The 14,430-nt window shown below is 38.9% G+C and overlaps 1 protein-coding gene across 6 annotated transcripts in view; it reads right to left on the bottom strand.

The window, feature by feature from the left end:
* Positions 1–1,729: 1,729 nt before the first annotated feature.
* The window catches only part of ESR1 (estrogen receptor 1), a 192,893-nt gene continuing 180,192 nt past the window's right edge, over positions 1,730–14,430 (bottom strand). For 3 of the 6 annotated variants that reach the window (XM_065680586.1, XM_065680585.1, XM_065680587.1), the window contains exons 8-10: positions 8,365–8,548; positions 7,174–7,302; positions 1,730–7,058 (exon numbers count right to left, since the gene is read on the bottom strand). In XM_065680586.1, coding sequence (XP_065536658.1) covers positions 6,803–7,058; positions 7,174–7,302; positions 8,365–8,548 — 569 coding nt within the window. In that variant the 3' untranslated portion in view covers positions 1,730–6,802. Of the gene's footprint in view, positions 7,059–7,173; positions 7,303–8,364; positions 8,549–12,152; positions 13,080–14,430 lie in introns of those variants that run through there. The other 3 variants (XM_065680588.1, XM_065680589.1, XM_065680590.1) reach the window with 2 other exon arrangements.

Here is a 14,430-nt window from a genome sequence, read left to right as displayed (position 1 = left end):
GTGGAAGTAGTCTGGACAAACGTTACTCAGGTCAGGCTCTTTGCACATTCAGGCATGTTGCAATTCCTGGGAGACTGCTATTATTGATGTTGTAACTGTGGGTTTTTCCATTCCATTGTTTTTAGAAAGGATGTTGTAAAAACAGCTGGAAGGAAAGCTACCAGAGTCCACTGCAATTTTGACTCCTTTCCTGAACGAAGCAGTGTCCAGGCAGGTGTACAGACTGTGGGGACAAGAGGGAAAAACATACTGGAAGAAAGCATCATGCTGTAGCATTTTGGTCGAGACAGATAAGAAGATGACATTTTGGAGCTGAAGTTTCTCTCCCATTTTTCAGATTTAACTTCAGCAAAAAATAATCCGATAAAGGCAGAATGGAACTCAACCTTTTCTGCTTTCATACTAATGCCTAACCTTTCAGACTTTCATGTGCCTACTGCAAAGTGGGTAGCACTTATTGCTTACCTCTATGACGTAACGTACTTGTTTCACCTTTCATGGATGACACAGGTTCTCAAGAGGGAGAGGAAAATAAAAGAGACAACTGACAAGAAGCAGATCTTTCTGTCTTAGAAAAGAGCACTCAGTATTTGTGTGTAGAGGAGCTAAAAATCTTACAGTCCCAAGGATGTGTTGCAAAATCTGGCTAAGAAAACAAAATAATCCTGAAAGCAAATCCTGAAAGGCCTGTGCCTTTCCTCATGTGCGCATTTGTCAGCTGTTTAAAATGGCAGCATACTCGACTGGTGCATGAATGTGTAGGAATGGAAAATAGCAGGAGATTTTATGTCACCAGTATGCCTGAAGAAATGAAGACATTAGCAGAGTGACACCTAAAGACTGCAACACACAGCTCTTACAGGGGCATGAGAGGTAGTTAGCTTTGCTCCTGCTGAGCTAAGTGCCAAGTGTTATTATTTTGATGGTCAATTTTCCTGAAGGCTTTATGAAAGTTTTTAGACTTGAGCCGCTGTGTCTGTAGGATGCCATGGTGAATGGTAGCAATTGGAGCCTGACTGGGCATAAGAAAACCCAGCTCTCTCCTATGGGCGTTCTTTCTCTCTGAGCATACTGATGAGTGTTATTTTAGATGTTTGGATTTTCCTCTCCTCTTCACTGGGTGGAGGCAAACAGTGTAATGCAGAGGAGACAGCTGCAAGACTTTTCCAGCCTAAGGACAGGCTGCTGCATGGGGCTTTTAATGTGGCAGTATCTGGATGAAAAGAAAATAAAAATCCATCATTTTGTTTTGAAGCATAAGCTTGGCCACAAGGCTTTTGAAGAGAGCAGGTGTCCCAATTATTGAGAGTACCAAGTTGTAGCCCATGAAGAACACAATTTTTCCCCCTTAGGAATAGATTTTGCTTGGGAAATAAGTGCTATTTTACTTGATATTAGCTAACTCATGGCAAGCGACAGTCAACTACTGAAGGCGAAATTCATACAATTTGTCTCTTCCACCATAATCTGTTTCATAAGCCAAAATAAGGAACATAAAGCATATAAAATACTTAGTCTTTAGGATACTAGAGACTGGAACACATTGTTAACTCTTGAAATGGCCAGACTCGTGTTTTTTGGGAAAGGTGAAGAAACAAATTAAGGAACAGTTTTCACTTAGATGAAAATGCACTGTGAAAAAGAGCGTACCATTTCACTGGTTACTGGAAAACAATAAGCAGAGAAGCATGTTTTTAAAACTGTGCAAAATATAACTAATGAAACAAAGTGCTTTGGCTAATTCTTTATTTTCAACATCAAATACATTGATAAAAATCTCACACCGATTGGGTTAGATTTTTCATTTAGACTTTTTTAGAACTATTTTAGGTGCAAAAAAAGAAAGAAAACTTCACCAAAACAAAGACATCAATAGTTTTATATGCATCACTGAAAGAACAGAATACTTCAACAAATACATTATGGCAGCTGAGCCTATACCGAAGAAAGGTCTTCCCATTGACAGACAAAAGCACACAAAAAGCATTAGTTTCATAGTATATACAGTAAGGTGATACATAAAGTGGCTTGTTAATGTGAGTCTCATGACCAGCAGTCTATCCCTTCATTTTCCAATGGGCACTTTCTGAAGAAACAGACTTCTAATTATAGGCACACAGGAGTACAGAGCATACTAATTTGCAAGATGGCAGCATGTACTTTTTTTTTTAAATTTTTGATATTTGTTTCTTTAGGCACATCTGAATGCAAAAGATTTTTTTTTTTTTTTAGATTTTTTTTTCTTTTAATACAGTGCAAAACCGAATACCCTTATGGGCAACAATCATTTTGAAAACAGCTTTCAGGATATAAGGCTATCTACATTTGAAAGGTGAAAGGGAACTCCAGAGTGAACAGGTAGGTCACTAATATCAAGGAAATATTAAAATCCTCAGATCAATTTGAGATTATGCTATAGTCGCAGGTGACATCAAAGACTGGTTTGCATTGTGATACCATCTTTGACATGACCCTTCTCTTACGCGTTGTATTTCTATCTGTAAAGCTATGTTACAGTTGTAGATAGCATGGAAAATAGACATCTCTTTTTTCAGAGTAAGAAATGCACTTCACATAAATTCATCTGAGAATACCTTATATACAAAATCCCATTAGCTTTAGGTTGGGTGGCATTCTAATTTTAAAGCAGGATATTATATACACAAGAGAGGCTTACTGTGCTCCTAACAAAGCCTGTGATAAGACTAAGGCCTCAGTGAGGCAGATTTTTTTCTTTGATGATAGTTTGTTTCACTTTTAACATATGGCACAACTCTTAAGGAACCAGTCAGCATCAGTTGGAATGAATGGAGGCTTCAGTACAAACCCTGGTTTGGCTTAAGGGTGTGATCTGGGGTTTATTTTGGATGTTGGGGGTTTTGTTTGGGGTTTATTCAATTTAAAGTTCAGTGACCTACTGATAGTTCTTGGAATATCCTGGGGAGCTCAGTTCAGGTTATTTCTTTAACTGTATTTTTAAATTATTAAACCCCTCAGTGTACAGAAGGAGAAAAAAAGAGATGTCACTGAAGCATAAATTTACCACAAACACACCCCAAGAAACTCTCATTAAATTATTTTACCCCAGTACAAATCCTACTGCTCCAGCTGGCAACTTTACCTGAGACAAAGCCTGCAACATCAAGACATGGCTCAAACTATTGCAAACCAGAGTAGCTTTCACATATTGCTGGAAACACAAACACCACTAAGACATCACCCTATTTCCTCTTCTGCCTCCCAAGCTTTTTTTGTAATAATTCAGTAACAACCAGATTCTCAAGCAAAGCAAGTCCATCTGGTCTTACTTCTGTTTGGCTTGTGCTGGTAACGCATTGCCTGTTTTTCTAGGGGGGATTGCTTTTTGGTTTTTTGGATGCGGGGTTTTTTTTTGGTCTTTTTTTTAAAAAAATCATGTATAAACATTATAAAATAATTCTTTTATTAGCTCTCCGGATACATCACTATGAGTGTTTTGGTAAAAGCGTAATTAGCTGCCTTGAAAAGTTTTCTTGCCTTATTATTTATTTATTTTTTTTTTACATATTATGTATTTTTATTTAATGTCCATCACCAGGTCTTCAGGTAGTACTGGTTTGTCAGCTGCAAATATATATATGTATATATATATATATACACACACACATAAAATATCATCCTGTGAAATAACAATTTTACCAATGTCAGGCACAATTGTTTGCATATACGAGCATAATTCAGAATTACGTATGAAAAAAATTGCCATGTTTGTATCATAGACTTTGTTTAATTGGTTGAATAGCTACATTCAGCTGTCTGATATGTGGACAATCACCTTTACGGATAACTATGGGAAGGTTACTATATTCATTAAGGTGCTGATTCAGTTAAAATCTTATGAACAAGTTAAAGACACAGCTCCTAAGACAGTCCCAAGGTAAATGAATCTGTTACTGGGAAATCACTGTTTTTCTTTGTGGGGTGCCCTTCACTGTTGTCTCGACAAAGATGGGAGGACTGGTTAAATCTGAGTTACTTCCTTGCAAGGGCTGAGACTAGGAAAGTATTCATAATTAAGACTGGAAGCTGACTATTTCTTATGTTCCAAGACACGCTATGATACCCTTCTGTCTGCTGCATACCACTTCAAATCATGCTTATCCAGCTTCACCAGGAAAAAAAGTGTAGTGTGGTGGTACTTCTATGTAAGTACAATCAGAATCTGACCCTCTGTTTTATGTTGCTCTCCATTAACTATTTTTTTTACCCTAGGTCCAGTTTACACTTGAATCAATGTAATGAACTGTTCTGGGATGTGGGAAGGGAAGCATTCATTTAAACCAGTTTGCCTTTCAGCTTAAGCTTATGAGCTCGATGTGTGTGTTCTGTCATAGAGACCACCAATTTGCACATACAGTATTTAAAAAGCAGCTCTAGTGCTGTTGTTAGTGAATGTGAATTATGATTCTGTAAGCACATAAATGTAACTACACGGATTCCTGTGCTCCATTGATCTTAGCCTGCACTCATTTCAGGGCATTCATAATCTTGCTAACACATTTGAAAAACAGATACTAAACAAAAAAAAAAAAAACGTGCATTATGTCTCAAGGCATTTAGGAGCCCTCCAAAAGCCTTTGGTACCAAATTTGAGCACACACACACACACACCGACACACACTCTCTTACTGAATACACAAAAAAGACAAATCCTTCAGCAGATTCAGAAAAAAAATGACACTATAATATGCACCAATAAAAGGCCCGTTAACTTACAGTGACTGCTTCACATGTTGAGGCTTGCAGAGTTTTCAAAGGAATCTTCTCAAATGTAGGTAACATCTAGTTTTAGACTTTTAAACGGCATGTATCCTCAGATATGTACATGAAACTGTTGTTACAGACATCATTATGTACACTCAGTAAAGAATAGAGTCCTTGACTTGGAGCACAAACTTGTCCTGTGCCTTGCTACAACTGTTATGTAACTCAGTCTCACTTACGCACAGACTCTGCTTGTGTAACAGGGAGCATGATTAGACATAGGCACTCCTGCATGGCATTAGTTTCACTGTTTCCTACATCAAGTTACTACGGGATATTCCAATCGGCATAATCTAACATAAACGTTTAACCTATAGCAGTAGAAGAAACCTCCCTGAACACTCCTCTAGCACTGTGGCCAGCTGCTGTGGAGCAACCTATGCATGTGCTATGAAACATCCTTATTCGCAGGGTGGTTGCTTCCAGCCAGCTATTGGGATAGTCCCTGGTCCATGTTAACTCACAAACTGCACCTGTAAAGCGGAAGTGCAGATAGCACAGGCAAAGTTTTTATTATTAGACTAACAAAATATCCCTGGTATATGTAATAATTCCAGTACCCAGCAACATTCCCTGATGTTTAATTTGCGCATAGAGACAGCCAAACAGCAGCGCCGACTCCTACTTTGAATACTACATAGTATGGATTTCTTCAGTCTCTCTCATGTCTTACTGAAAGTCTTGATGTCGGTGGACCTTTTGTATACTTACAGTTGGTCTGAAGAATCTGACTAATCATTACGAAAAAGTTACACACTTGCATGGAGAAAGCTAGATTTATCTTCCTAGAGTCTTCTTATGAGTCTAGATTCTTCTAGATTCTTCCTAGAATCTTCCTCAGTCCCAGAGTCTTCACCCTGTCTGAGGCTGATTGCCCAGTTCTGGTGTCACAGGTGAGCTGGCTCCTAACAGTAGTTTCTGAGCATACCCCGACAAGAACCAAAGCAAGCTGAGGCAATGCAGAGCCTGCTGCTCTGGCTGTGATGCCAGCACTCCCACACATGGCTAGACCACACCCTTCTGGATGGGACCATCCCACCTGGCTGTGCCAGTTTTGCACTGGTGTGCTCACCCCTTGGTTTGTAGAACAGTAAAGCAAAGGACAGGGGGAGGTTTCATAAAATAGTGCTGGATCACATATGTGCATGAAGACAATTTGATTTTTTAAAACCTGATGATTTCTGTAATCGTCTTGTCTGATTTAAGCATAATTACCTATGTTATCACTGTTTGCTGGTTTGCCCTTGATTGACACACTGACAAGCAACAGAGCAGTTTAGCTTTGTAGGATCAAACAAGATAGGATGCATGCAGTGCAATTCAGCTAGAGGATATGATAAGGGAACCTAAAAGTTTGGTCAGTGTAGTCTTGACAGGGCTTTGTCTAATGATTTAAGCCAGCAATGTAAACCAGCTTTATTCTTAAACAGGAGTTCCTTTCTACTGTACAAAGAAGAGAGGTGGGAATCCACCTAAGCTACCAAAGCAGTCACTAGCAGCGTAGATGCACTATGGCATCCTAAGATGACAATTTTTTTCATTTACACCCTCCACCACCCCTCCCCCCAAAAAAGTCAACCAAAATCGCTACTAAACTGGTTCGAAGTTTCAAGCAAGTAAAGGATTAAGCAAGCTCAGAATTTGGGTTGGATATTAACAAAGGCTACCTCTCATGAAGATACCAATACGCATGGATGGTATGGCCTACTAATTTATAGTCAAATGAATGTTTGGTTTAGATTAGGACTTACCCAACTTCCATGCAAAATTAAATAAAACCGCTGCAAATTTTAAATCAAGTTAGCTTAACAATCCTTGCTGGCTGTCCATAGCAATGAAATGTCTTCCATTTAGGATAAGCAATCAATTTAGGCAAGTGCTTGACAAACACTCAAATGGAAAATGCAGATGACTGTTGTCACTGGAGTGTTTACACAGGTGGCACTATAGACGAAATGAAGCAAGAGCTAGGTAGCACACTGCTGGGTTTCTCACACAATCATATTTGCTGACTTTTGCTTATATTGTACTCTTCACCCACTTTCTCCTCTTCTTTGCCTATATAAAAAGGCTGCATGGAATGAGATGAAGCTGAAGCAGTTGTCAGCTGGCTCCGGTTCTCCTCTTCCATTGGTGCAGCACTCCTGGCTGCTGGGGCATGCAGTCGATGAGCGTCCAGCATCTCCAGCAAGAGATCATAGAGTGGAACCACATTTTTACACTTCATGTTATACAGGTGCTCCATTCCTTTGTTGCTGTGGGTTTTAACAAAACAATGTTTACTTTCCAAATACGCTATAGGAAAAAACCTATCAGCTGATAATATTTATGAGGTTCATATGAATTCTGCCTTGTACAGAACTAACTTACCAGTTCAGTTGCTGTGCTCTCCTGCTACAGTTAGCAGAAGACAACACCTTCAAAGAATATTTCAGACTGCTCATGAGTAAGTTGCCTTCTGAAGGTGGATCTTTTGCTCTCCTTTGCCTAAAACATAGCCTAGAGCACATGGACTCCTAATTTAGGCACTGTGACCAAGAAAATCGGATGAATCTTGGCATCCCCATAATAAAATCTTAATTATCAGATCTTTTTCCTGGAAAATAACCTCAGCCAATTCGTTAGCAAATGCTCACTTGTAATAGTATCCATATACTAAACTGTGGAAATTATTCACTTCACTGTGTATCTGGAACTTCCTTAATTGTACAAATTCTTCTTAAGTAAAAAAGCCACATGCACACACCGAATGACTTTTTCCTGAATACCTGTATACCAGCCCAGGAGGTAAAATCTGCATGTTTCATCTTTAGCAGCTCTGGTGTGGTGCTTACTCTTATTAATTGAAATGATGAAAATTAAAATTTGTGTAACTTTTTTTTTTCTATTCATAAAAATAAAATCTATACTGCTTTTTTGTATGCCATATTGTTAACATTCCAGCCCCCGAGCAGCTACCTTGAAAGGTAATTACGTCTGGGAGAATCATTGCTACAACTAATAAGAGTGCCTGACACCTCACCTCTAATTAGCAAAGGACACCATCCTCTAGATTAGGATTCATCAGATCTGCATTTATTCTCACCTATAAAATACACATAATGATCCTAATCTGTTTTCTGAAGTGAATTGCAATCAAGCCACTTGTGAAAAGTGGCTACATGAAAGTGATAGTTTTATTAAATCTTATAGGAGATTAAAGTTTGCAGAACTAGGCTACTACTGCATTATTATTCTACTTAGTACTTTTCAAATAGGATAGAAGATGCACATAACATTAGAAGTAGACACTGCTTACAGCGGTATCAAAACAACAAGCAAAGGAAACTAGAAGAAACAAATGGGGAAAACATTTACTCCTCACACCATAATCCAACGTACTGTTTTGCACACATAGTCATACATCTTTATGAAAGTGGGCATATATATATATGTATCATATTTTGTAACAGCTCTACACACAGTTTGCACTCCCACCTGTGAAGGAAAAGTCTGTGTGCATTTGTAAACCTCCCTTGCACAGGACCAGTGTAGGAAGGCTGACCACATGCTTGCTCTCACCTCATGTGTCTGATGTGAGAGAGGATGAGAAGGAGCTGAGCTAGTCGTCTGTGTTGTTGCTGCAGAGAAAGACCTGACTTAGCCATTAAATGTATCAGAGTGTCTGTAATTTTGTCCAGGACGCGGTGAATGTAGTCTTTCTCTTCCAGAGATTTTAAGGTGCTGGAAAGAAAAGTGTACACTCCTGGAGTAGAAAGGAGAAAGAAAACAAAGCACAGACAAAAATTACTTTGATGGAGTCAGATTTGCCCAAGGTTCGCCTTGTGACTGGCCTCTTCAGCTGTGTTAAACCATGGGAGCTGACAGTATGTGAACCCTCCTGCATGCCAGCCAGGTCACTGGTTTGAATAACCCCAGAGCACTGCAGGCAAAGCAGGAGGAAGAAGACGATGCCTCTTCCCTGTCTGGGTCCATCCAAGGTCTGGGCCAGGTGGAGGCAACACCTGCAGCCTGCAGCTAGACCTACCCAAAGGCTGTATTCCTCTAAGCCACCCAGCTCTGAAACCTTGAGGAAGGGGCTGTTGCCCCTTGAGAGGTCTGAGGTACATACTGACCAGCCCAGGCCTTCGGCAGTTTTTACTATTTTCCCTACTCTGTAATGTTTGATTTTTGGTGATCTGATAGTCAGTCTAGAACTGTTACCCAAAACATGTAAACACAATCAGGGTTTGCTTACCCACACTCACCTCAACAAAACCTTCCCAGCCAAGGAACAGCCTTGAATGGTGTGCTCCTTCTCCTGCAAACCCACCTCTCCTTTAAAAGACATGTCCAAAGCAGCCTATGTAAGTTTAGCCATCTTTGCTTACTGCTAAAGGTGAGCAGCCTGAAGATCTGAACCACAAGGAAATTTTTCCAGAGATCAAAAACACCTTCAGACTCCCGCTTCAACAGCCCCTCCGCATAGCCTGTAAAACACTTTAACTAACTGAGGTGTAAGAGCTTTTAGCAGTACTAATTCTTGGGTGCATGAAACACATCAGCTTTGTAAATGGTAAATTCTCAACTAATTTGCATGTTTCTATCTTGAATTTGTTCAGGAAACCAACACAGTCAGTGTGAACCAGGTCACAACAGCACTGTGCTACCAAAAGGCAGCTGTTGCATTCAGCACCAGTTTTTTAATCTTCTGGATTGAGCCAATAACTCTAAACAGGTCGTATTACCATAATCCAGTCCCAAGGCAACAAAAGCTTAAATTGTATGTACAGTAACACAATTAAACTGTTGATCACAGTGTGCTCAGTGCCGTGTATCTATAGTGTACTTGACAAATCCTGTGATTTAACCCTTCTGCAACAGCTTACAGAGCCAAAAAGAAATCTGGATTTTGTCCTTGAAAAAATTTGGTTTCTGGAATTACATTTCATTTTGGTTTTCTTTAAAGCATCATACATAGCACAATACACAATGCAGTTAGTGGTACTAAGAAAAAAAAGACACGCACACTAGCATGAACACATGCAGATATACAGACTTGTTTGCTGGTATTGTCTGTAGCCTAGGCCTATACCGCTGGATTTGATTGTATAAGAATTTTTGAAGATAAGAATATTTTGCCATGCATCTGAGCAGTCAGGGAAATTGAGGAGGTTTCTACCATCTTCTTAGCATACCTAACCTTCCTCATATCGTCTTGGTACTTCGAGGACTTGACACCTAGAACTCCTGTAGCCTGCAAGTAGGCTTTATCAATTTGGGTCTTCTGTACTAAAAAGAAAGAAATATAAATTTGTGTTTGTGAATGTCAGTGTAAGTGTCTATGAGAGGGAGACAGAGTGAGAGAGATACTGCTTTAAAAAAAATGAAAAACAATGAAGGGGTAACTCAAACAGCACAACTGAAAACCATCAGTCAGGTTTCTTAATTCTGGTAATTAATGTTGCATCTGGTTTGGTGTAGACAGATAGTACAATGGCCTCTTTTCTCACAGAGCTTTTTATGACTTTTATTTCTTTTACTGAAAAGAATTCACCAAAGAGAAACTGTTCCTGGGGCTTTTCTCAGCTGACTGACTCTTAAGCACCCTCACATATTCCTACTGATAATACCAGGCTGTCTAGCTCAGCAAGTGCCTGTACGGGCAAGATTCTTATATATTACTAACAAAATGCATTAGAAAAAACATTAGAAGGTAACATTAGCCTCAGAATCCTGCAGTGCCTCCAGAGCAGCTTACTTCAGCCAGAGGATGCTATTGTGCCCTTGTTTCATAACTTTGAAAACAGAAAAAAAATAAAATCTGTTAGGAGGAACTGTTTCTCACCTTGGTATAGTCCACAAGCTATTAAAAAGTATAAATCAAGAAAAACACACTCTCCCAAAAATGTAGAGACTTTGGGCAATTGTCAGTCAATAACTGCCAAGAAAAATGATGTTTGGTTTTCCTTTCAGCTCCCCTAGTGGTTGCTCCTGCCCCAGGCCAATGACCAGAAATTTCCCCCAAAGAAATGCCAGCTATCCATCACATACATACACACACAAGCTGAGTTCTAGAACAAGAGTACAGAAAATTGTCTTAGTAAAGTGAAATTTAACAGTCTCAAAGGTCTTCCCAAGCTCTGAAGCTGAAAGCAAGCCTAAATTGAATAGCTACCAGGTTGTTTTCCAGCTCTTTCTTTCAGTCAGTACTGTAAAATACAATGGGAGTGAGAACAGAGAAAGCACCACCCTACAAAGAAAGAAAGTTTATTGGCCTGTGCCCCTGACACAAAGCTGTGAATAGAACAGGGTCCCTCGGGGACTGCAGTGCTACTGTGCTAGATGTTGGCATATAGTAATATAATTTTATATATGTCATTATACACAGTGATGTTTTTATGCATATTACTGTAGAGGGGAACGCCCTTTACATCTTTGCTGTCACAATAAACCCCCACTTAAAATATCTTTACATGTATAGTTCAGGCACACAAAGCTCCTCTGGTAACCCTGGGCTACCCTGGGCTCTTCTTCCTCTTCCACAGTGTCCCACTGCTCTGTATCTGTAGCAAGCCAAGCTGAGCTATGAGCAAATTCAGCTCTGTACCATGCACTTGTGTAACCATCCAGCCCCCAAAATAAAGAAGTAAATATAAGGCACAATTTAACAGGAGATGGAATAATCAGGAGAAAAGTCACATGGAATGATGTATTAGGAGGTCTAAAGGATGCATAAAATAAGCTAAATCTTTCCAGCTCTATCGATTAACCAGCTAACCAGTACGGTAAATCAGCTGCTAATGCAGACGTGACCAACATCTTCATCTTCAGAATGAAAGCCTGTTGCTTCGCCACATAGCACCACTCCTTTCAGACAGACTCAAAACATCTAGCACCATCTTGCTCTTTCATGTTTCCAGTACTTATTTTCCAGTGGTAAGTAACAGCCCTCTATTACTGAGGTGAATGTGTTTTTCAAAAATACAATTCTGCTTTTTAGTCAAAAGATTTATTACTGCCGCTTTAGAGAGGCACCTTCTGGTTTGTTATTTAGCTAGACAGTGCTGTCCTTGTTACAGACATGCTGTCGCCTTGATATCTCAGGAAAAATTTGGAAGTAGTGTAAAAGTATATTTTGCTTTATAAACAAAGCCTTCCATCTTTTCCACATGCACTGAGTGAAGCTAAAAAATTCACTTGCATTTTTGCCCAAGACCAAAAAGGAGTGTAAAATACTAAACATCCTTGAAAGATGTTACGAAAAAAGAGAAAATAAAGGTCCAACAAAAGCAATAAACAGCACTACCTCATTTGAAGAGCCTAACAGATGTCCAAGGATTTAATAAAGAAATGTTTGTGTACACTCAGTGAATTAAATCAGCACAAAGCTTTAGAATGCAAATGCAGACTGCTTCTTTTAAATGAAATGCATCGTAATTAGTCCCATTTGTTTAATTAATCACTCATTTAAATCATTTTGAGATCAACTGGTTTCATCATATGCATATATAATACAGATAGCATAAGGGCCAAAAATTTATTGTGTGTTTATCTGCTGTTTCTTTAGTAGATCTGTTTATACTTACATGAGCAATCATAGAAAACAATCAGCTTAAGGGAGGTTTGGAGGTCGTCTAATTCAACCTCCTGCTGAAATAGCAGTAACTTCAGGGTTAGGTCAAGCTGCCCAGAGCTTTGTCCAGCTGAGTTTTGAGTATCTCTGAGGATGGAGATCCTACCAGCATTCTGGTCAACCTGTTCCAGTGCTTAACCTCTCACTGGGAAGATTTTTTGTTCTGTTCATCTAGTCAGGTTCTCCCTTGCTGTGGTTTGTCTTCACTGCAGCTTGTCATTTCCTCTTGCACCTCTGAGAAGAGCTTAGCCCTGGCTTCTTCATAACCTGTTTGTCAGCTGAGGACTGGAGTTAAGCCCTCCGTTAGCCTTCCCTTTTCCAGGATGAACAAACCTCAGCCTCTCCTCATACATCCTGTACACTGTATGCTTCACAACACATAGTATTTCATGTGTGTCCAACACTTTAAATACAGAGGTTGGGTATATTCTCTGAAGAAAAGCATCTCCAGAAGACATTTTAGAGTACCTATGGCAAACAACACTTAACACAACTATTACACATACCCCAAATCATGCTACTTATCTCTGTAGTGCAATCTAGCCTCCTAATTTTGGCATCTAAAGGGTCTGACAGTCAGAAACTCATGTCCACATTCGCACCATCTAGTAGGGAACTCCTCAGGCAGTTGTAAAATTAGTTGGTTACAGGAATGCAAAAACTGAAATGTAAAATTAATTAGTTTTATGAATAAAGGCAATTGCAAGCAATACAGGCATACGTTCTGTGGCCATATATACATACACATTCAGTTTGCAGTGTACTTAGATATACACAGTGTACTGCAATAAATGCAATGCGCAAGCCAGAGTAATACATGATGTTTTGCATAACAGTGGTATAAATTGCTTTCAGCATGAATCTGTAACATCTTAACCCACCCCATGCCCTCTGATCTGCCACCGTCAAGACTCTTGTAAAAATACCAGACTTCTGAGCATCCATGCAGTTTCATTTAACATAAAAAAAGAGGTCACACCCAAAATCAGATAATTTATCAACTCATCAGATCAACTCTGACCTTCTACTGTAAAGAGCACCACTGATTCCAACCTGCTGAATAAGAACGTTGGAGAAATCAAGATCCAGTATCTTCTAGCCTCACTTATGTGCAGAAGGAAATATGACTGTGAGTATAACTGATATCACTTGATTTTTTTTATATATAAATCTTTTTTCCTTAGGGGAATCTTGAAACAAAAAATTCCATTAATAAAGTGAGATGTGTTTATAAAGGAAATCTGCTGATACCTGCCTGGAAAAGTTTTTCTAAATCACAGATTTAGTTTTCTGGATCGATATTAAATACAGCAGTGGCACAAAATCTCTATGGCTTGAAGTCTTCGTGTTTAAGACATGAACATCTAATGAGGTTTATTCAAAATTCTATATTGTCTAATTTTATTTCAATATTTATATAAATTAATTACATGTTCTATATTTATGTAAGAGGATAATTACATTTGAACATATTAGCTAAAAATCTGGAGGAGCATCCCTTTACAGGAAGAACACTTAACTCTAGGAAATATTCTAATTATCAGTACAATAAAAGGAAAATAAAATGTCAAACAATAATTACAATTTCACATCCTGCCATCCAAAATAAGAACAGCAACCCTTCATTCCTAATATGCCAGGTGCCTGCCTCAGATGTCACTTTTTGTTAATTGATGACAATTACAACAAAACCTGAACCACATTAATAACTCATAGAACATAAATGAAATATATTGCATTTGATTGTATAAACACATAATTTTGCCTTTTTTATTTTTTTGGTAGACCATGTCCAAGTTTCCATAAAGGAAGAAGTGCCCGATCAATAAATCAAAGTCTGCTGTGTTTACAATTTGTGTTTCATGCAACTTGGGCAAGCAATCTGTTAAACCACAAGATAAAAGGGACATACAGCCCTCCACATCTGTTTTGTTTAGAAGCTGATGCTATCTATCTACAAGTTCAAACCTACAAGAAAAGGGGAGAACAAGTGGATAAATCATCAGTTTTGG

Source organism: Lathamus discolor, chromosome 5 (genome assembly GCF_037157495.1).
Source record: "Lathamus discolor isolate bLatDis1 chromosome 5, bLatDis1.hap1, whole genome shotgun sequence".
In the NCBI taxonomy this organism is placed as follows: Eukaryota; Metazoa; Chordata; class Aves; order Psittaciformes; family Psittacidae; genus Lathamus; species Lathamus discolor.
The sequence above is the reverse complement of the archived record's forward strand: the minus strand, read 5'-3'. Positions and strand labels throughout refer to the sequence as shown.